The 23,901-nt window shown below is 39.1% G+C and overlaps 1 protein-coding gene across 2 annotated transcripts in view; it reads left to right on the top strand.

The window, feature by feature from the left end:
- Positions 1-23,901, top strand: part of GPC6 (glypican 6) — a 1,189,310-nt gene that overhangs the window by 1,085,768 nt on the left and 79,641 nt on the right. The window contains exons 6-7 of one of the 2 annotated variants that reach the window (XM_070471522.1): positions 8,105-8,248; positions 12,510-12,539. In XM_070471522.1, the coding sequence (XP_070327623.1) occupies positions 8,105-8,248; positions 12,510-12,539 (174 nt within the window). The remainder of the gene's footprint in view (positions 1-8,104; positions 8,249-12,509; positions 12,540-23,901) is intronic. The other variant, XM_020884423.2, reaches the window with a different exon arrangement.

Raw genomic sequence — 23,901 nt, 5'->3', positions numbered from 1 at the left:
GGCATTTCTTAGGATATTAGCAGACTGTTGTGAGGAACCAGGAAAAAAAGGTGCAAAAATGAGAGTCCAGGGTGTCAATTTAATTTCGTATCACAGTGATAGTGGAGCTCTCCTTGCTACTACTAATGAAATGGGTTTTTTAAAATATTTTAACTTACATCTATTGACTGATGATCTGTGGACGTCCCCTCGAAACCCATTTCAGTCTTCATGTTTCACTTGTACTTTGAGAAAGAGCCCCCAGCTCTGAGCTCAGCCTAGACAATTAGCGACAGGGCTGTGATACCACTGTGTACAGGCACTGCTGTTTATGGCTTTGATAGGATGGGGAAGCAGCCACTGCCTGAGATGTGAGCCCAGTTCTTGCCAGAAGACTTACTCTCAGCTCGAACACCAACAGTCAGAGCCAAGCCTATTTTATACACAAAGTCTTCCATTCTCTAACTGTCCCGTCAGGCACAGTGAGTAGCTATTATCAGATGAAAAAGAAACCAGATTTTTTTAAACAACAAGGTCTTACCTTGTAGTCCGGGAACTGTATCCAATCTCAAGGATAAACCATCATGGAAAAGAATATTTTAAAAAAGAATGTATGTATGTGTAAACCAAGTCACTTTGCTATACAGCAGAGATTGGCACAGCTATATTTCAGTTTTTAAAAGAAATAAAGAAGAAAAGAAACCAGATTTTTTAGTTCTAGCTATCAGTTTAACCAAGTTGGTCATTTGGTTTTGCTTTAAGTTGGCACAGTAACTGGAGTAAGAAAAATATCTTTTAAAATGCGGACACACCATTCATTGTATTTTCTGAATCCTAAGGCTTCAACTTTGATTTTGAGATAATTGACTGCTGAGGTAAATATATGAAACACATAGGCCTGAGTCTGCTCCATCATAGACCCTCAATAAGTGTTATTTATCTTTCCTTTCCTGTCTTCTCTTTCTCATTACAGAAATCTACTTCCTAACTACCTTCAATAAATGTTTGCAAAAGGAAAGGATTATAACTAAAAGTTTTATTTATTTGTAAGCTTTCATTTCTGATTTTTTAAAACACATACTGTGTGCTAGGAATAGATTCTAGAGTATAATGGTGAACAAAGTGTATAAGATCCTATTCTTCATAGAACTTAAATTATTCATGCGTCACTCTGCATAGTCCCTAGATTTGATTTGTTACCTGTTATTGTCCTATTTAATTATAGATTCCCAGGTGGCTCAGTGGTAAAGAATCTGCCTGCCAAGTAAGAGACATGGGTTCTAAGCCTGGGTTGGAAGATCCCCTGAAGGAAATGGCAACCCACTCCAGTATTCTTAGCTGGAGAATTCCATGGACAGAGGAGCCTGGAATACTCACTACAGTCCTTGGGTCCCAAAAGAATAGGACATGAATGAGCAGCTGAGTGTGTGTGTGTGCACACGCACACATGTTGTTGTATTTAATTATAGACAACTTCAGTAAAATAATTATACATCTTTTTACATCACTGCTTCAGTATCTTTTCTAAGTATTATATCATTGTATCTTCACAGCAGCCATCTTCTTTACATCCTGGATCACACAAGTGTAAAGAGGAAGATTGAAACCAGGTCTCCAAGCTTTTAGACTCTTATTGGTGACCTTCCTCTTCCACTTGTCTCTCAAGAAAATTGTGACCACACTTGTACAAAATATATGTGGAGTCCATCAGATATGTTAGCTTCTATTTCCTTGGGAACAAATGGGATAGATTGGATTCCCCAAGTGGTCATCTAACAAATAGTTCATTCATTAACACTCTAATGTAAATTAGAATTTAATAAGTAAAGCATCACTTACTCTCAAAACATCAAGTCCAATTAAATCTAGGTAGCATGGACTGTCACCTCTACTAATCTACATGATTAGTTATCTATTTGCAAATTTCAAAATGGTTATAGGAATAGCAACATTCTTCCTACCAGAATAAAAACTCCACTGATTATAAACTTAGAAGATTAAAAAAAAAAACCAAAAAAAAACCAACTCAGGGACTGCAACAAGGCTGGTGTAGAGCTGTTGCTTCTCAGATTGCCAGTAATGAGTTTGGTGAACGTATGACCAACCTGCAGAAGATAAAGGAGACAGAGCAGTATAAAGCTATGGACACCTCTGAAAAAATATACACCATGTTGTTATTTTAAAGAAATATGTTAAGATGCTGTGATATCTTAAAGGAAAAATACTTGCGCTTAGAGCCCTAAAACAGCCCTGCAACCTGTTCTCACCACACCCCTCTCTCTTTCTTGTTTTCCCAAACAATAAAATGTCTCATCTTTCAGCACTTTCTATCTTTAACGTTGACTTCTCTCATCTCAGAATACCAACATACTTCAGAGATGTTATCTTAGTAATCCTCTTAAGAGAGAGGATTCTCAAGCCAGATATCTTCCTGAAATCCACAAGTTTCATGAGTCTGCCTCATGGGAAGGATAATTCCTTTGTACATCTGTAGCATCTGTCTACACTGGGGCTTCCAAATACTTTTCCAAATGATCTAATTTTCCCTTTCAACATCCCTTGGAGGGAGCTAGGCAGGAGGTAATAATGATTCTATTTCTTTGAGGAGCAAAGATAATGATTTGTTCCACAATGAGATGGCTTAGCCTGCAGCCATATCCTCTGGAAATTTCTGTTTCAAAGAGAAGAACTTTAGTGTCTGAAAACAGTATTTCTTCTCTCAAATTAAAGGTAGTGGAGGGGGGAAATGGCTTCACGAAGACCTCTAGTTAAACGCAGTTACATCTGAATCAATTCTCCTCTTGGCTAATCAGAGCAGACTTCCCAGCGTGTCCCGGTGTGTTCCCTGGAACACCTTGTGAGGACTTCCTGGAGAACCCTTGGCCAGATCGTTTTGGAAAACACTACAAATGAGCTTCTCCCTTTGGATGAGTCAGAACACATGTTAGCCTGATGAAGCCCTGGTAAGGTACCTCATTTAACATTGATGCATGGAATCCATTGCTTACATAACAGCTGTTAGCAGCCCAGGAAATAAATTTTTGTGGAAGACATTGAAGAAACATCAGTCCAGACGTTTTTCCCCCTTGAGTCTCCTTATTCAGAAAATGGAACTAGAAGAACCAATCACAGAATGATATAATTAGCTAATTATTATTGAGTACTTACTTTTCCAGACATTAGCTTCTGTTTTCCTGCCTTAGGTATTATTGCATTTTATCCTCACAGTCTGCCTGTGTGGTAAATAATATTATTCCCATTTGTCAGAGGAAGAAACTAAGATTCAAGGAGGTCCTCTGAATGTTGACTTGACCCTGGGCTGTCTTCAGCCCCTCCTGCCACCTCTCTGGATACCTATCCATAGTACAGCCAGCTTCAGGATTTTAAATACCGTCTTTAGGCTAGTAACCCAAATCTGCATCTCTAGTTCTGACCATTCTTTGGGGGGAGACTTGATCTACAGACTTTTAACTGAAGACCTTTATCCCCACATTATTCCTCATCTGTTTCTACCCTTATTCAAAATACAAAATACTGGGGTGCCCAGAACAAGAAGAATAAGGCTCATTGTTCCTTTGTAGTAATATAGCTCTGAACTTCAGGAGCCATAGAATTTCCCCTAGCCTACTGCTAGAGCAGGCTCAGAAAATTGTCTGAGATAGTCCAAATGTTCTGAATCCTTTTTTTCAACCACTTCATGAAACCCATGTTTTAAAAATATTTGTCTAGCTAACCGATTGCAGGTAGTAAGAATGAAATTATTAATTTTCATTTTATATGCCGTCTAATTTATTTGACGGATATATGTTGTTTAAGATACATTCTCTTCATGAGAATCAAGGTATTTTAAATCACTCTCTAACAAGGACACGGTGAGATCTCTTGTGTGTGTGTGTGTGTTTAGGTTTTGTAAATTTCTGAAAAACTGTTCTCCATCATTAAGCTTGGCACTTCCACACTAAAGAAATGCTCTTAAAACAATTCCCTTATTCTAAGGTCCATTTAGTCAAAGCTATGGTTTTTCTAGTATGGATGGATGTGAGACTTGGACTAAAAAGAAAGCTGAGCACCAAAGAATTGATCCTTTGGAACTGTGGTGTTGTAGAAGACTCTTGAAAGTCCCTTGGACTGCAAGGAGATCCAACCAGTCAATCCTAAAGGAAATCAGTCCTGAATATTAATTGGAAGGACTGATGCTGAAGTTGAAACTCCAATACTTTGGCCACCTGATGCAAAGAACTGACTCCTTGGAAAAGACTCTGATGCTGGGAAAGATTGAAGGCAGGAGGAGAAGGGGACGACAGAGGATGAGATGGTTGGATGGCATCACCGATTTGATGGACATGAGTTTGAGCAAGCTTCAAGAGTTGGTGATGGACAGGGAGGCCTGGCATGCTGCAGTCCTTGGGACTGCAAAGAGTCGGACACTACTGAGTGACTGAACTGAACTGAAGAGTATACTAGAATCTGTGTTCAAGGCCCTTCACGATTCATATCTTTACATATTGTGACAGATTTCTATGTGGGTCTTCACCTTATTATGGGGTTAGGTGTTGTTTCCATAATATTAGAAGTCTGTGTCTTCTTCAGTTTGGATCATAGATCATAGACCCAGCAATTTCTGCCTTGAAATCATCTTCAAAATCCAAACCTGATTTATTAACAGAAAGCTATGAGCAGAAAACTATATTGACTTACCACATTCTATTATCGTAATTAACACTCTCAAAAAAAAAAATCAAAGAAGTGGTAAAGTTTTCTGTTACAATGAAATATCTCCCTTGGGATACTAATATTCTTCCAGGGCATTTCTTGTTCCTTTGATTTAACTTAAACCAGTGAGCCAGCCTCTTCCCAAGGGCAAATTAAGAAGGTCTGTTAACTCTTTACGTGCAACAGCTTCAAGAAATCTCAGCAAGGCCATTAATATTGTTTTGCCCTAGGCTTTCTACTTTTTAAAAGTCAGTTGTCATTTTCAAAGCGATCCAAAATAGCACACTCAACTGAACCCTGGAGCTTTGGAAATGTTAATGCCCTCCATCAGCCATGACCTTGCCACTGGGAAGTGATTTAGCACTAGGAGAAAGGGGCCCACTATCTTTATCACACCGGTTTACACCATCAGCTTCAGAAACTGTGTGAGAGAAGAATCAATAGCGTGTTAAGACCAATCTCGAAGAATGCCGAGACAAAGTGCGCCTGCTCTGAAAGTGCTGAGTGGAAGGAGAATTTTTGAATACAACAAAGGGGAAGTCAGTTCTCATGGAACAGCTAAATGAATCGTGTCTCAAGGTGGAATTTGTCATTGAGAATGACACCCAGGGGCCCTCTGTATACTTCAGTGAAATCCCATAAAATGCCTAATGAAAAACTTGTATTTTAGAGTTAAACAACACAGAATCAAATAACAAAGCCAGAAGGAATGCATTCTCAACACAGCCGTGTACATTAAGAATTGGATGACATAAATAGTCCCGAAAAGCTTACTAAAGAAAGTGTCCAGGGTAGAACCATCTCCTGTGTAGAAAGAAAGGCAAAGTTAAACTTCATCAAAACTTCCTGGAAATGTAACTAGATTTCCTGTAATCCTGGCAAAGGGATTATCTCTGGATAACCAGCAGAGAGTACGAAGCTTCTAAAACTAGCAAAATAAATAAATAAATAAAATAAAACTAGCAAAGGAGGTATTCCCACAGCACCCCAAGTGAAATCACTGTGGAAAAGAACTAGCAGCTCGGTCCCTGAGATCATTACAATAGAATGTTTGATTTCCCATGGCAAGCCTAATTGTGACATGAACAGCTGTCAACAACAAAATTAGAAGGATCTGTCATTCTAGGGAATTTATCCACATTTGCTTGTCCTATTTCTTCACTGTGGCTCAAGAGAGTGTTTTCAAAGAATTCTTCCAGTAAAGGCTTTCATTATTCAAAGGGGAGACACTCAAGTTATTTGACTTTATATGTTATAAATGAGGGGCTTCCCAGGTGGCTCAGTGGTAAAGAATCTGCCTGCCAATTCAGGAGACTCGAGTTCAAGCCCTGGGTCAGGAAGATCCCCTGGAGAAGGAAATGGCAACCCATTCCAGTATTCTTGCCTGGAGAATCCCATGGACAGAGGAACCTGGCAGACTATATATAGTCCATGGGGTTGCAAAGAGTCAGACATAACCTAGCACACATTCAGGCTATACATGAGATACATTTGTATCAGTAACAAGAATCCCAAACAAATGTTTCTTGAATGACAAATTCAAGGACATGAAAATATCTGGGACATTTCTTTGATCCAGAAATCATTCCATGTTGAATATAGTCGATTCTCATTATCTGTAAAGTTATGTTCTATAAGTCACCGCAGACCCTGAATTAGCAAATACTAAACCATTGCTCCTATGAGAAATACAGGGTTAGGTTCCTACAAGCTTTTTTTTTTTAATCGGAGTATAGTTGCTTTATAGTGCTTTATAGTGTGTTAGTTTCTGTTATATGGCAAAGTAAATCAACTATACATACATGTATGTCCCCTCTTTTTTGGATTTCCTTCCCATTTAGGTCACGCAGAGCACTGGGTGGAGTTCTCTGTTCTCTGAAGTAGATTTTCATTAGTTATCTATTTTATACATAGTGGTGTATATATGTCAATCCCGGTACCTCAATCCATCCCACTCAACCTCTCCTTCAAGCTTTTTGTCACATTTTCACCAACCAGTCAATGCATATAGCCTTGTTTTATGTGTCTATCCTGAAAGACACCTTATTTGATACATATTATTGATTCATTGGGCTTCCCTGGTGGCTCAGAGGTTAAAGTGTCTGCCTCCAATGTGGGAGACCTGAGTTTGATCCCTGGGTTGGGAAGATCCCCTGGAGAAGGAAATGGCAACCCGCTCCAGTATTCTTGCCTGAAGAATCCCATGGTTGGAGGAGCCTGGTAGGCTACAGTCCACGGGGTCACAAAGAGTCGGACACGACTGAGCAACTTCACTTTCACTTTATTGATTCATTAACATTGAATTCATAGTCAAGTGTACCATAACTCATACCTGAATGAAGTTTATCTAAAACACAGTTTTCTCCATAGGGCATATCATAGCCTTAGGAACTAGACAGAACTTCAACGCTACAGTTGGGGGCTGTTTTAAAAAGGGAAATCACCAAGTATTTGTAAAACACACACAAAAAAATGTGGCATTAAATATATCACCAAGGAGAAACTCATTTAGAGTTTAAGAGCTGAAACAAGAAGGCAGAGCTTTGCCTTGTTAGACTGCTTCAGCTGGAAAAATGAACTTGGCCTCTCTGCTGATGTCTGCAGACATGTTTGAATTTTTATTTGGGGGGTTACAAATTAATTTTAATGAGTATAGTCTTCCCTCACTATCTGCAGGAGATTAGTTCCAGGAGCCCCTGCAGATCTCAAAATTGAATGTGATCTGAGTTTCGTTGAATTTGAGGATTCGAAACCCATGGATGTGGAGAAGTGAAGTGAAAGTCGCTCAGTTGTGTCTGACTCTTTGCAACCTCATGGACTAAATAGTCCATGGAATTCTCCAGGCCAGAATACTGGAGTGGGTAGCCTTTCCCTTCTCCAGGGCATCTTCCCAACCCAGCAATCAAACCAAGGTCTCCCGCATTGCAGGTGGATTCCTTCCAAACTGAGCCACAAGGGAAGCCCATAGATATGGAGAGGACCAGTTTAAAGTGAAAGGGTTGTCCCTCAGTCGCATCCAACTCTTTACAGCCCTGTGGACTGTAGCCTGCCAGGCTCCTCTGTCCATGGGATTTCTTAGGCAAGAATACTGGGATGGGTTGCCATTCCCTTCTTCGGGGGATATTCCCAACCCAGGGATCAAATCCAGGAGAGGGTCAACTGTAGGCAAATTCACAAAAACAGAATCCATGAGTAACGAGGACTGACTGTATATGTTGAAAATGAGAGTCCGGTTATAAGTCAGTCACTTTGATGGGGTAATTCTGTTTCACTGGTGTTTGTACTTGTTTAGGTTTCAGAGTCAGAGTGGTTTTGGAGATAAGAGTTCCATAAAAATGTGGAAGCCAGCGCACTGCGTGCTCTAGGAAGAAACTCCTTGTGTAACTTCCTAATCTTTCCATGGTTCTTCCAGGTGTTTCAGGGATGTGGCCAACCCAAACCTGCTCCAGCTCTCAGATCTGCTCGCTCAGCTCCTGAAAATTTTAATACACGATTCAGGCCTTACAATCCTGAGGAAAGACCTACCACTGCTGCTGGCACGAGCTTGGACCGGCTGGTGAGTCCCCCAGATTGATGGTCATCGTGGCCACTTTCTGTTACCAAGGTTATTCTTCAGAAGACGTGATGGGATTCTGAAAAAGTTGGTTGTAAAAGTCATTCCAGCCTTATATCTGCTCCTGATCTTAATTAGAATATTGAAAAGTAATGAGATCTTCCTTTTAGGTCAAGAATTAGGTTATTTAAGAAGTCTTATCACTATTAATCCACTCATCCAATGACCAGATTTTCAACTCCATATTTCTTCTGAAATATTAATTTGAAGACTAAGTTACAATGTCTTCCAGAGATATAATTACAAAAGTACATTTCTTATTCATCTATTTTAGTTATTTATTTAACTATGATACAGTGTAACTTTATTATGAATGTTCCTTTTATGCAAAGTTTTCTGTTTGAAAATACCTTGCCAAAAGACTCCAAATCAATATTACCACTATTTTTTTTCTTTTTTGTGTGTATTTTAAAAGTTGACATCCTTAGAAATGGTCACTCTTTGATCCATTTAAATGTGTGTCAGGGGACCAAATATCTATCATTGAAGCCATTTACTTAGAGATTACAACCATAAATATAGTAAACACGATTTTCAATGTGTTTCAGACATCAAATTTTGCTACAAAAATGAAAAGCTCATAATTTCCAAGAAAAACTGCCTGAATGTTTTCAATATAATTTATAGCAGTATAAACAATTTATATACCTGTAATTGTTAGTGCTGTTAATGTTGCTTTGCCAATTATCTTGATGTAAAATTAACAGATAAAAGCCTTAAGGTCATAAACACTTGAACCACATCTGATTATGTCATATAAACTCAGATCCCAAGGGTTTCTGGTTATGAAAATACTTTTATTAGTCACTATTATAAATTATCATTTTAGTTAATATCCATCTACAGTGTAGAACTTGTAAGATTAAATTGGTAGCATTTGACCTCATAATAAGTAATCTCAGCATTATTCTCTATAAAAATCAAATGTACTTACAACACAAAGGCCTATCCAGGAAGCTCCAATATGAAGGGGTAAGTGCAGTCATTAACCACTAAATTATGTTATAAATTTACTGTTTATTAGCAAGTAAAACTCCCTCTTCAGTATAGGTTTTGCAAAAGGGATAATCTGTGTAATTGCTTCACCTTTGTACTTTACCTTAGTTATATCTATTGTCCATTCACAATTTCAGGAAAAGTTTAAAGTTAGTCACCTTTTTTCTTTTCAACAAAATGATGGTTTCATTAGATTCCATTGTTTGCATTCTCATTTTATAAATCCCTTTATATGCAAAGATCCTTTTAACCAAAGCAGTTTATGAGTATGGGCTTGACCTCCCCGTGTCTCTCTTTCCTTCTTTTTTCCTTTCCTATTTCAGTTGGCTCTGCATAATTATTGAAACAATTCATGCTTTTCAGAATTTTTATAAATTCTACTTTCAGAACTAGGCACAATGCGAGATTAGTAAGTTTTGGAGATCTGCTGTGCAACCATTGTGCTATAGATAACAGTACTATATTGGTTAAGAGGCTAGATCTCAGGTTAAATGTTCTTACCACAGGAAAATAAAATTGGAAAACAAGTGGAGAACATTATCCACTTAGTTAAAACTGCATTGATTTTGAACAATATAATGACATCTACTACTAATTAATTTTTTTGCCTTTGAAACAGAAGCACAGTCTTCTCTCCTCCCAGGAAAGATAAAGACACACACTCACACACACACTCACATACACACACACACACTCACACACATTCACACACTCAAATAAAGGAAGTAGAGCGAGCAAAATGCTTTTCCCAAGGCAACAGTATTTGTACAATTCAGTACAGCTCGAATAAAACATCAACACTTTGAGAATTTTATATGATGCCTAAAATCTAGTAGATATGGAAATTGGAATTGGAACCTTTTCTTTTAAAAAGGAACTTCACTGGCCATCCTCAAAATGCCCCAAATATAAGAGTCTTGAGAAGTCCTGGAAAATAGCAAACTGATTTAGGATCTTCTATTTTATGCACCCCTAAAGTATATTTAATCATTTTTTAAAAGAATTAGTAATGGTTAATCATATCATAAGGAAAAAACAAAGACTAAACTCAAGAGATACTCCCCTGGAGAAGGGAACGGCTACCCACTCCAGTATTCTGGCCTGAAGAATTCCATGGACGGAGCAGTTCATGGGGTCGCAAAGAGTCGGACATGACTGAGCGACTGACACTTTCCTTTTCAAACTCAAAGTACATAAGGACCAGAGTCAGTGTATACAAATCCAAATCAATAAACCAATTTTATTCTAAAATATTCTCCAGTGGCATGAGTACTTACTTCGTCATAGGTGTAGCTCCAGGCTCTATAAGGGAGAATAGCAGTTTTATTAATTTCTTATTCAATTAAATTCTGATTCCTTCTCAGATTGTAAGAATCAGCAATTGGTAATTCATAGCCATTCATAACCAACCTGGAGCTACTTTTCCACCCCTAAGGCCAAGGAACTGCTTCCTTGTCAACAGGAGCAAGACAAGGTTATTCTTGAGAAACACAAGCTAGCTCCAAAGCTAACATCAGAATCTCCATGTGCAGCCATTGTTTCCTCCAAAGCTTTCTTTCCTTTGTGGGGTCAACACAGCTCTGAATAGCGAAAAGGTTGGAGAGGTTCCCTTGGCCAGACAGTGCTGGGCATCAGTCAGATAAAATCATCCTCAAGATGCATGTGTAGGTGAAGGGTCCTGCTGGGTCTGACATATATTACTGCCTATTTGGAATGTTTATGAACAAATCTCTTGTTACCTACTCCTGTTTTCATTTTCTCCTGCAACGATGTTTCCTGAATATTTATAAGAAGCCTGTGTCCCCAAAAAGAAGGGTAATTGGAAAAGACTTCCTTTAATTTCTCTCAGTGTTTCAGCAGAGCACATGCTTCAAAAGGGCAGCAACTGAAAGACCATCCCAATCACCCCACCCCTTTTGCCAAAGTGAAAATGACTTAACTGTAAAACTTAGAGAATCACTTCGTACTACGATTTAAAATTAGTACCTGTGGCATTAACTTTGGGTTCCATCGGTAAATGTTCTTATGCCAGCTATTATAAAGCTATATTTTATGTGAAGTGGTAGTTATGGGGATTGTTTTTAGAAGTAAATCTCCTAATCCCCAACTGGGTAAACTGCTGCTAAACCTTATATAAAATAATTGAAAACAAAACTCTCTCTTTAAAATATATCAGTAGCATCATCTAGTCTCTTCTTACCTTTATAAAGCAGTCAATTATTTTATATCATTAGGAAACACTCCATATGTTCCTCCAAATTTATACTGGCAAAAAGAAAATTGTTTAGGTATAGCTTTCAGACATGCTATTGTAAAGTAATTTTTATCACCCCATAATGAATGAATATCCTCATATAAATTCCATTGCTGATGGAAAGCTGACTCATCAGAAAATAACTACAGTCCTTCCTGCTATGGTTTGTTCAAGATAAAAATGCCATCAACTAATCTGATTAACAAACTGGTCCCGTTATCCTGTGTCTCTTTCCTATCACCCACACTCACTCTAGTAGTCCTTCTGTCCCAGCCCACTGTTACGGATTTTCAATTAAATAGACCAGGGGTGTTTATTTGAAATCAGGAAGAGATTGATTCTCTTTCTTTTTTTCTTAACTTTACATCCTGTGAATTCTCTTAATAATTTAGTGCAAAATAATTATTTCTTTAGAGAAAATTTCACCCAACCGTCACTGAAAGTATAGAGTATAAGAATAAATCAGCATAAAAATAGCTGGATTTTTAAGAGCTGCCCACAGCGCAGTGTTTCAGGTCATCCTCTGTTAAGGACGGTTAGTTGTACGGCTCAGAATATTGCTGTACAACATGCTATACAACCCCTGGACACGCTTGGGCAGAAAATGTCAGTTATTTTACTCCAGCTGATTAGTTAGAGCAAAAGTAATAATACAGTAAATTGTGTGTCTTAGCAGAATACGTTTTATTAAAGTAGATAAAAAAAATACTGGACTTGGAAGTTAATTCAATCAAGTTGGCAATGAGTTAGACCAATGGGTCTCCAGTAAGTATTCAACACCATGCCATGTGTGCAGGTTCTTGAATATTCTACTTGTCATTCTGAGGGGATTGGGAGTGGTGGTAGGTGGAATGCTAGTCTGCAAAGCTAAACGTTATACCTGTGCTGTACTATTATGTATAGAATAATCTCTCTTTCTTTTTCCTTTGAATTTGTTTTCCTCTTGCTTCCCAGAGGATTGTGTGGAGGACAATGCAACATAGTGTAAGCTTTGGTCTTCTTATTCTTCTTCTCACCCCCATTTGTCTTTGTACAGTTGTTCCAGGGAGCTCCCGAGAAATCCCACCTCCACTTCCTCTTTCCAAACTGTCCAGAGAGCGAACATCGATAACTACATGTGACCAGTGGGTTTAGGAATGTCCTCTCGGCTTGCTATTTATGGTTAAAGACATTTTTGGTTTTCTTTCTCAGTGGCAAGGTTTTTAGTCTCAGCTTTGTGGAAGACTAGCTCATTTGGTGGCTGATTTAAATTCTGTCCCAACATTCAGAGTATGTGTAGCCTGCCTGAAAAACTCTCTGTTCCCTGATAGAATATATTGGCTTTTTTTTTTTCTCTTGTGCTGAGCAAATAATTACCTCCCTAATAATAACAACAAACCAACATCAACTCTCATGCATAAGGAGCTAATTTTTCCATTAGCTGGGAACATAGAGAATTTAGGGGGGTAAGGAATATTTGTGATACAGCTTGTTTATTTTTTTTCTCCTACTCAAATTTACTGATGTGTTTTATTGCATTTAGGGAGAGACTATTGGGTATTTACTGTGACAGAGCAATTTGTATTGGAGATGAGGACAGGCACGCCCAGGTTATCCTACCTGACTTTCCGTATTAATCATAATAATCAAATAGTTACGTGATCCAGTGGTTTTTTTAATACCACTCCATGCTGGTCCTACCACTTCAGAAAGATCTGAGCCCTCCTTAGCATCATGGACCTGTACGAGAGGATGCCTCTCACCTGATGAATTCATTTATTCATGTAGTACACCTATGTCATGATGCTACACGCCTGCCTGATCCTCAATTCAGGCAATGGCAACACTATGTCTAAATTTCCTCCTCTCAAGTTCATGTGTTTAAATGAAAATGTCCTCTGAGTAGTCTCCCTATTCATCATTCCAGGTCTAGGAGCCCAGGGCAGTTTGGATAAGGGAAAAAAGGTTAGAGGTATATCTGAAAGTTTAAAGGTAAATCTGAAGGAAGGTACTCCTTCCAGAAGGACTCTGGAAGGGAAGATCTTGAGGAAGGAACAGGAAAGACAAATAGCTTAAGGTCTCCTGGTGCTAAATGGAAAGTGGGAGAAGAAAGCATCAGTGGTAGGACAAGTCAGGGTTCTATTACTTTGGTCCACTTGATAAAACTCAACTGGCTCCAGCTGACAGAGTGTGCCAACCCTCAGCAGCATTCTCTTTGTATCTCCAGATTGTCTGGCAGTTGACCTAGTCCAACCTCCTTATCTGATAGTTATCATGACCCTCAGGGTTTTCCCCAAGAAGAATAATGTCCTTAAACATACTGGAAAGAATGTAAATCATAATATCATCTCCACTCACTCCCCAACTGTGCTGGACTTCTCTGCTTGCCTCCTATAATCCTCTTTAGTTAGGCTCCCCCAAATCAGATGTCTATTATTGGATACGTTTCTTCCAAAAACACAATGCAGTTCCTGAAATGTATGAGCGTGCCACAGGTGTTAATATTAATAGGTACAAATTTAAGTACTTAGCAAATATCACCAAGTCCTGGGAACCCAAACACTTTTCTTATGGTTCGGAAGCAAAATGGACAAAGCAACTCACATTCTGGCTGCCGTTTCCTGCCTGATGGTTAATCTCAGTTTCGGAATAAAATGCTGCTCATAAAAATGTTCTTCCATGCCTCTTTGGGACCATTTTGGTGTGATTTAGGAAGTCTTGGTTGTAAGGATGAGGGAAACTGTCTGCTGTTCATTTTAAATTGCCGTGGCATTTCATTGTCACCTCAAAGGATTCTGCATCCGGCTAATCCACTCTTTTGCATTTCAAAAGGATGTCAGGCTGTGTTTAAGAAACTGCTTTACTATCTAGAGCCTCCGCCGCTGTCTTTAGGTGAAACTGATATTTTCCATCTTCCACCTCGGCAACGAGACACAGACACATGTGGAGATAATACATACACATCCTCAGTCTTTGCATGGCCCAAACAGGAGAAGCTAAAACCTCAGTAACAACAGTAAACCAGATTCTGCGCTTTAATTAGTTTTCTAAAGATAAATGGGTCAAGGCCAGATTGGCTTTCAGTCTCTGCTGCAGCTGAATAAATTATGCCCCATTCACCCCAGCAAACAAACAGCTACTGCTCAACTCCGTTCAGACTGTGAACTGCTCAGTCCTGCCTGGACTTGCTGTATCTGTTGGCTACAAACCCCCCATGGAGACACCCTAGTTTCCTTTTCAGTGAACCTTTGGCAATCACAGCAGCAAAATACAATGAGCTTTCAAAGCAGGGAGAAAATACAAAACATTAAGGCCAAACCACCCAACTTACTCGGTCTCCATTTCTGCTCTTCTCTGGGCAACACCAGCAGCATGTCATGGTCGGGGAGGCCTCCCAATACAGTTTTTGTTTCATTTAGAGGCTTGTGGTTGATGAAGCCCAGGTAGGGAATGTCATCATACGCACATGTAAAATGATGGCTTATCTCTGGGATATTCAGCATCTTCCACGGGCTTGGAGGAAGCACACATCTAATTCAATAATATGCACTGTTGGAAACCTGGATGGAATGCCTGCCCCTTCTGTAGAATTTTCAGCTCACACCCAACGGACAGTGGACTGTTTTTACATCCTTGGGAACCTCTTCCTTCAGGAATGTGGAAGAACAGTGAAAATAGGAGAAGCAGAGACCTTTCTTTCAGCTCAGGCAAGGCTGTGTTTAATTGCATCAGGCTGTATGCCGTGGGGAGAAACGTCCACTCCACTGGCTACCTTAGTCCCTGAGAGATACCGAAGCCCATTCCACTCCACTGCTTCAAGACACATACAGAGGCTCATGTGGATTCCAGCAATGAAGTCAGGCCACACGTTTTAAAGGGGGAAAACTTTTGCACAGCTTGCTTTGGGTACAAATGGTCTGAAATCATTTGGGGGGTAATTTTACCAACAAAACCACTTTCAACTCTGTTTCTAAACTCTCCTTTGTCCTCAGAAACATTTAAGCAAGAGCTTTGCTGACCTCTATGTCATAAAAATGAAATGTTACACTTTCAGACTGCAAATGTGGCTATACAGATTTTATGTCTATTTTATGGTATGTTGATATGCTTATTTTCCCCTTCAGACATGAAGTTTTCTTTCAGAATGCCTGACTTCAGCTAAACCCAAAATGATGTGTTCTATGGGTATCAATCAATCAATCATGTATTTATTGAGTTCTCCTCTGTGGGGTAGCGCTTAGTAAAACTAACTAGCATATACAGTCTCCATCATCACATGTTGTTAGTGCTAGCATCATCGAAAAGGCAGAAGTGACCATTTGCAAAATAACATTGTTTATCAAACCAGTTAGACACACCAGATTTCCTCCAGGGAAATGTATCTAATACAGAGTGTCATAAAATGTTAGCCTAGAGGAAGTAGGAATTTGATTTTGTAATCTGAGATAGACTACACCAATAAAGAATATGTGGAAGTCATGTTAACAAATAGGGCTTCCCAGGTGGCTTAGTGATAAAGATTCTAGCTGCCAAGGAGGAGACATGGGTTTGATCCCTGGGTCAGGAAGATCCCGTGGAGAAGCAAATGGCAACCCACTCCAGCATTCTTGCCTGGAAAATCCCATAGACAGAGGAACCTGGCAGGCTACAGTCCATGGGGTTGCAAAGAGTCAGACATGACTTGGCAACTAAACAACAAGAGTGTGAACAAATGAATCATCATTGACCACATATGCACATTGAAAATATTAAACAAATGTAACACTTTTGATCTAGGCCATATCTGATAGCTTGTCTTCCTTTCTGAAGCCAGAAGTCTTCGCCCCATATTTTAAACAAATTAAACAAAAATGTTGTCGGTTCTGAACTAATGGGGTGAAAAAGTTCATATCTGCACACTCATTTCCATTACTTGTGCTTTATTCATCTATTTAGTAGGTGTTTTCAGTGACTTGATGATGAAAACCTGAACAGACAAGTCATACTAAACTGCCCAAACCATACCATGTAAAATATGTGTTCATGAGCAGGATCAGTGGACATAGCTCTTCCATTAAATTATTGAGAAGCTTATGGAAAGGCTGCAGTCATTTTTCTCATAGCTGTCTGAGATATTTGCACCATGACTCCCAGATGTGATGTTCAGGCTTATGAGAGATAGAGCTGAAGAAATGGGATTTTTTTCATAAATACTAGTTTTGATGTATTTGCTGTATAATCAATCAGCTTTTAACTGACTCTAGGGCCTATGGAATACATTTTAAAGCACTGGGAATTTGGCTATTCCCATAACATACTTGGACACTCTTTACTGCCAGCAGTAAACCTCAGGCATAAACACTGTAGAGAAAACCAGATGAAAAGAAACCTGTTTGAGTGAAAATTGACTTCTCTTGGTAAAGGCTAAAGGTAGAAACATATCTGCAATACACAATAATTTTATTACTTAAGTTCATTCATGGTCATTATCGTCAAAGGCTCTGACTTCATGGGTATTTTCTTGCATCTAAAAGACTGACCAAGCTATTAGAAAAAAAAAAAAAAAAACAGATAGGCTGACAGTAAATGAATGAACCAGCAGCTGTAGCAGCACCACTTATATTGCTGGCTAGCAAATAATTTTTTGGAAGTTGGGTTTGTGTAATATCTTTAGAAGCTTTTCCAATACTTGTATTGATCTGGAAGGGCCAAGCCAGATCCTGAAGCGTGACAAACAACCCCCAGAATGACTTACAAAAACACAAGTTTATTTCTTGTTTGTACCAAGTGCCCACCATTGACTTGACTGCGGGTCAGCCACACATGGTCGGCACTCTCCCTCTAGAACTCAGGGTGACAGAGAAGCCATTATCTGGAGCTTCACCCTGGAGTAAGAAATGGCAGCCCACCTCTGTATTCTTGCCTGGAAAATCCCATGGGCAGAGGAACCTGGCGAGCTACAGTTCATGGGGTCACAAAGAGTTGGACATGACTGAGTGACTGAGCACATCGCATGTTGCAGCGGCAGGGGGAAGAGAGAACGTGGCAAGGGGACTGTCAAGTCTCCGCCCGGAAGGCACACAACGCCGCGTTTCCATCTGGTCACGTGACCAAAGCAGGTCACGTGACCAAGCCTGCTGTCCAGAAGGCAGGAACATTTGTCCCTCTGTGTCACGCACAGACTGAATGGACACGTTTGTAAACAGAAACATTGTCAACCTCAAACACAGATGACCAAGGCAAGATTTTTTTTTATGAAGTTTTTGTTTAGAGCTAAAATGGCCCAGTTGACCACTCTTTTCAACACCTTCTGGCCTTTCCAGGTTTCCTTGAGGCAGCTGCCCAGAACCCAGGTTCTCAGAATATCATGACTTAAAACTGCTAGAGGATCTAGTATCTCTTCTGTTTCTATCATTTTTTAAAATTTATTTTATTTTTTTGGCACACCACAAGATATATGGGATCTTAGTTCCACAACCAGGGATCAAACCTGTACCCCCTGCATTGAGAGCATGGAGTCTTAACCACTGGACCTCCAGGGAAATCCCAAGGCAAGATTTTTAAATTGATAAGAATCAGTTCATTACTCTTTTCAACTCTGAGACAAATCTTATAGAAAAAAAGAGAAAAATTCATCACTCATTCAAGAGCTGTTTATTGTACTGTAATATGAGCCAAGTATAAATGACTAGAACATAATCAAAGAGCTCACAACACTTTGGGGGATGGCAGACAAACTTAGCTTTAACCTAAGTCAGACTAGGTACTGGTCAGGAGTGCATTTTAAAGTTATAGAAATGGAGGAGAATTCTAAGTCCTTGTTACAAAGGGAATGTCTACCTTGCCCTACAAAGCTAGCTTCCCTTTCTACGTCTGGTTGATTTTTAGCATTGGATGGCTGTTTCTCCTACCTGAGCTTCAAATTCAATCATCATTCAACCAGAGTTGAATGGGAGTCCCACCCCAGTATCCGATCAAGTCAGTGTCTCAAAAAAGGATGAAGAAGCTGTTACCAGTGAGTAGGAGAAAAGGAGCAATAGGAAAACAGAATGAGCAAAGACTTTTTTATTGCCGGCATTTAAATGTCTTTCAGATCCAGACTGTATATTTTTTAAATGAGCCTTGGATACTGGATACTGTGAGTGCTGCTCTTGTCTGACTTGATGTCATGTTGGCTTAGGCGAAGCAATTTTTCTGCTCTTCTCCTTTCTGGGTCAACCTAGTTGGAGCAAATCAAATTGTTCTCTCTTTTTCTCCCTTTCATACATCATCATTTAAGATCACCAAGAATTTGAGTTCCAGAACCGGCCCTTGTCTCCCTTTACAATAGCTGTTTATTTCTGAACAGCATTCATGAAGGAGAACACTTTTCGCAGGTTAATCAGGCAAATTGCACAGGCTGACAGCGATGGTAAACTTGAAATGAAAATCTCAGGAATGTGTGTGTCATTAGCTTCGGGGTGGAATTATTTGCAAAATCGTAGAGCTCTGATTTAGCTGGAAGAAAAATTATAATATAAATTCATAAATTATTTATGGGTAATGAAGCAGGAAAACAATGACTTTGTAAGTTTTATTCTAAGGGATTTGAACCTAAGATAACTCCCCAAAGCAGGCTGAATTCATTTCAATGAAGAACACTCATCTGGGCACTTGAAAAAGCTGAACTTTTCCTTTGCTTGCTCTTTGCGCCTCCTTGAGTGCTAGAGAAAAGGGGTAAATACATAGCAGCTAGACCAGCTCTGGGAAGAAAACAGAAAGGTAGTGAGCTGCCTTAATTGATCTCCTCACATAAAATCCAAAAACCCAGGGGCTATCTTTAGTGAGACATGTCCTCGTGAAAATGTTTCCAGTTACTCAGAAAAAATCAAATCTTCTTTATACAGCAGTCTTCAAGGAACAAGAAATATTTCATTAGGATTTTAATAGTGAGGGCTCAAGTGAAAGAAACTCCATCTTGTCTTGTCAACCTTTATCCTCTCTTGAAAAACAAATAAAGTACGATATCTTTACAGTAGTTTCATTTTAAAAATTCTTTCTCTATGACTTTGGAGAGTTAGAAATTAAAGGAGTCCTTAGGAAGATTTTTTTATCTAATTTTTTTTTGGAATATCATTTATTTAGAATGTTGCATTAGTTTCTGCAGTACAACAAAGTGAATCAGTTATACATACACATATATAACTACTCTTCTAGATTATGTTCCCATGTAAGTCACTACAGAGCATGGAGACTAGTTCCCTGTACTATACAGTAGTTCCTTATTAGTTACCTATTTTATATATTGTAATGTGTATTCCCAGGTGACTCAGGGGTGAGGAATCCGCCTGCAAATGCAGGAGATGCCGGTTCAACCCCTGATCCAGGAAGATCCTCTGGCAGAGGAAGTGCCAACCCACTCCAGTATTCTTGCCTGGAAAATTCCATGGACAGAGGAGCCTGGCAAGCTATAGTCCATGGGGTTGCCAAAGAGTCAGACACCACTTACGGACTCAACAACAACAACAATGTGTATATGTCAATCCCAGTCTCCTAATTTATCCCTCCCTCACTTTTTTGTGATATGCTTTGAAGACATTAATTTGCATAACTCTGATATGACAAGGATGGATTGCACGTGTGTGTTTATTTTTTTAATTACAATATACTCCTTGTGTAAGTGAAAAACCCAGAGATTTTCTACAGTTATTTATCAAATTGTAGCTGAAGCATGATACTTTAATATAAGCTTCTATGATTCATGACTACTTTTTTAAAAAATTTATTTAATTTTAATTGAAGGATAAGTGCTTTGCAATATTGTGTCGGCTTCTGCCATACATCAGCATGAACCAGCCATAGGTGTACATATGTCCCCTTCCTATGAGCCTCCCTCCCACCTCCCACCCCTTCCCACCCCTCTAGATTGTTACAGAGCCCTGGTTTGGGTTCCCTGAGTCATGTAGTGAATTCCCATTGGTTATCTGTTTAACATATGGTAGTGTATATGTTTCCATGCTACTCTCTCCATCCATCCCATCCTCTCCTTCCCCACCACCTCTGTCCATGAGTCTGTCCTCTATGTCTGCATCTCCATTGCTGCTGCTGCTGCTGCGTCACTTCAGTCGTGTCCAACTCCGTGCGATCCCATAGACGGCAGCCCACCAGGCTCCTCTGTCCCTGGGATTCTCCAGGCATCTCCATTACTGCCCTGCAAATATGTTCATCGGTACCATCTTTCTAGATTCCATATGTATGTGTTAATGTATGATATTTGCTTCTCTTTCTGACTTACTTCACTCTGTATAATAGGCTGTAGGTTCATCTACTTCATTAGAACTGACTCAAATGCATTCCTTTTTAGGGCTGAGTAATATTTCATTATGTATATGTACCACAACTTCTTTACCCATTCATCTGTTGATGGACATCTAGATTGCTTTCATGTTCTAGCTATTGTAAATAGTGCCTCAGTGAACACTGGGGTACATGTGTCGTTTTCAATTTTGGTTTCCTCAGAGTATATGCCTAGTGATGGGATTGCTGGGTCATATGGTAGTTTTATTCCTAGTTTTTTAAGGTGATTCATCAACACTTTATAAAATTCAGCAACACCCAGTGGTGAACCAGATGTGACCACCAATTTGCAGTGTTCCCTCATTCCCTCTCATCGTATCCTTCTAAACTTAACCTACCACAGAAAGGTGTCATAGCTCCCTGCCTCTTGAAGGAGTAGCAGGGAAAAGACGGATAAGATGACCCTTGTCAGAATAGTCTTCAAATCTTATATATTTTTACTGATTTTTTTTTTTGAGGGGGAGGGTAGTTTTGTTCCACCAGTTGCTAGGAGAGCTATTTTATTGTGCAGGAAGATTAATCTGTTTCTCCATGTTGTTCTATTTTTATCTCATATATTCTGAGTCTATGCTTATAGTTACAGTTTCATCTTCTATGCACCTTGGCCTTGTCATCATTATATAGGAATCCCTTGTCTCTAGTAATATTAATTGTAGTTGTTTGCCTTAATATCTATTTCTTTCTGATATTAATATAGTTATACCAGACTTTTACTAATATTTGACTGGTATATCTCATTTCACATCTTCACTGTCAACTTTTCTGAAATTTTGTGGTTTAGTTATGCTTATGCCTCTTGTAAACATCAGATGGCTGGATTTATATTTAAGACAAGACTCACAATATTTGTACTTTAATTGGTGCATTTAGTACATTTAAATGTACTGGAAAAACTAAGATAGTTGAGTTTATTTTTTCCATCTCATTTTGTGGTTTCTATTTGTCTCATCTATTCCAGTCTTATTTTTGCTTCATTCTTATAGATTGAGAATTTTTTCCTCATTCCACTTTTCTCTTATGATGTTTGAGTCTAAATGTTTTATTTATTTATTTTAGTCTTTTAATAGTTGCTCTTGAAATTTTAGCATGTGTCTAGATATAACAGAATCTGAGTTTAATTAATCAATGAATATATTTACCCTTCTCTGGGACAACGTAAGGACCTCAAAGCATCTCAGTTTTGATCATTTCCTCTCAAATTACATGCTTTTATTATTGGATTATTTATTTCTACCTTGTAATGTTTCTAATCTTACAAGATTTTAGATGATGGAATTTTGTATAGAGCCACATCTTACTGCTTTTTTGGTTATCATTCCTTCTTGCATCAAACTGTCCATCAGGAGTCACTTTCCTAGGTCAGGAATACATACTACAGGATTTACTATACTGAGGGTTTTATTTGAAAACACCTTTGTCTGCCCTCATTCTGGAGAGACATTTATGTTCCATACGTCATCCTTGATGGGAGACTCCATTTCTCTGAGTACATTGCTCTTATATTTCACTGTTTCCTGGTTTCTATCTCTGCTGCTGAGAAGCTACTCTCAGTCCTTCTCCTGTAAGTAGTCTGTATTGTCTCTCGAGCTGCTTTGAAGATCTTCTTTGTTGTTCTGTAATTTTATTGTATTATGTCTAGATATATATATATTTCCCCCCCTTAGGATTTGCTTGACTTTCTAAATCTCCTAAGATCTCTTTCATTATCTAGAAAACTCTAAGCCTTTATCTTTTCAACATTGTCTCAACCTAGTTCCCTCTTTCTCTGCTCTTATTCTATAACCGATTAGGCAAGTCAGACGTTCTCCCTCTGTCCTCCATGTTTCCTAATCTGTCTTTGTCTCTTTCTACATTCAGCATAATTTTTTTAGCTCCACCTCCCAGGTTATTATCTCTCCCTTCTGTTGTAAATAATCTCCCATTAAAAGCATCCACTGAGTTTCAACTTTAATGATTGTATTTTTCATTTGTAATATTTAGTTCTTTTTATATGCTTAGTCCTATGTTCAGTAGTTTCTTATTCCTTATTCACTTTTTTAAACCCTACCTTTTTATCTTTGAACATACTTATCCTACACTTTGCATCTGATACTTCTGATATCTGAAAAGTTTGCTTGTCTCATCTGGTATTTCAGCTGGCTTTTGCACATAGTGCTTTGTTTCCTTATATATCTTATATTCTATTTTATTGAAAGCCTTTGTGGCTTGTGGTGAAGGGTATTTCTATTTCTCTCTCCTACTAAGGATTTAACCCCTTGGAATTATAGCTTTTTGTGATATAGGCTGATGGCCTTAGGGAAGCCTTACACTTTAATATTCTGCCCCTTGCCACTCCATTCAAATTTCTTAAAACCAAAACCTCAGGTCATCTGGGTCTGGAAGATGTTTTTAGGGCAAAAGTCAACCTTAACACTGATATTTTGTTTTTCTGATTTCCTATTTTCACTTAGTTTGCAACGGCACTGGTCCACCCCCTGACAGTTCTGCTGTGGATTGCAGAACTAGGGTGCATTAAGCTCTTTAGGAGGTTCTTCTACAGAAACTCAGAATTCTACCCAGGTCCACATTCTGCACCTTGGGGGCCAGTGCTGATGCCTGCTAAGTGCTTGATGGACACCCGCTGGACAGGCTTGCCTGGGATATAACAGTGTCCCATTCATTCTTTCACTGCCGCAGGCCAACAGGGGGCAGACATAAGCAGAACAAGCAAGGAGTGCTCTGTATCATAAAACCTGCATCCACATCATGCAGACGAGGACTGCGGGCCTGAGAGTGAAGCCGGCCCCACACGGTTTAGTGATGGATAGCTTCCTTCACTCCTTTTGTCCCTCCCAATCCCTCTGGGAGGCACTCCCCACTCCTCTAGGCACAGTGTTTCTTTCCACATGGTATAACACAGATGCTGAAGCCAGGAGGCATTCAAGCGGAGCTCAAATTTCTGTGTGAGTCTGAGCCAATCACCTGACCTTATTGTGCCATTTTCTGATCTGTCAAATGGAACAGAAAGAAAAAAAAAAACAGTACCTATATTATTCTGTTTAAGTGTTGACGA

The sequence above is a fragment of the Odocoileus virginianus genome, chromosome 8 (assembly GCF_023699985.2).
Source record: "Odocoileus virginianus isolate 20LAN1187 ecotype Illinois chromosome 8, Ovbor_1.2, whole genome shotgun sequence".
Taxonomy (NCBI): Eukaryota; Metazoa; Chordata; class Mammalia; order Artiodactyla; family Cervidae; genus Odocoileus; species Odocoileus virginianus.
The sequence above is the reverse complement of the archived record's forward strand: the minus strand, read 5'-3'. Positions and strand labels throughout refer to the sequence as shown.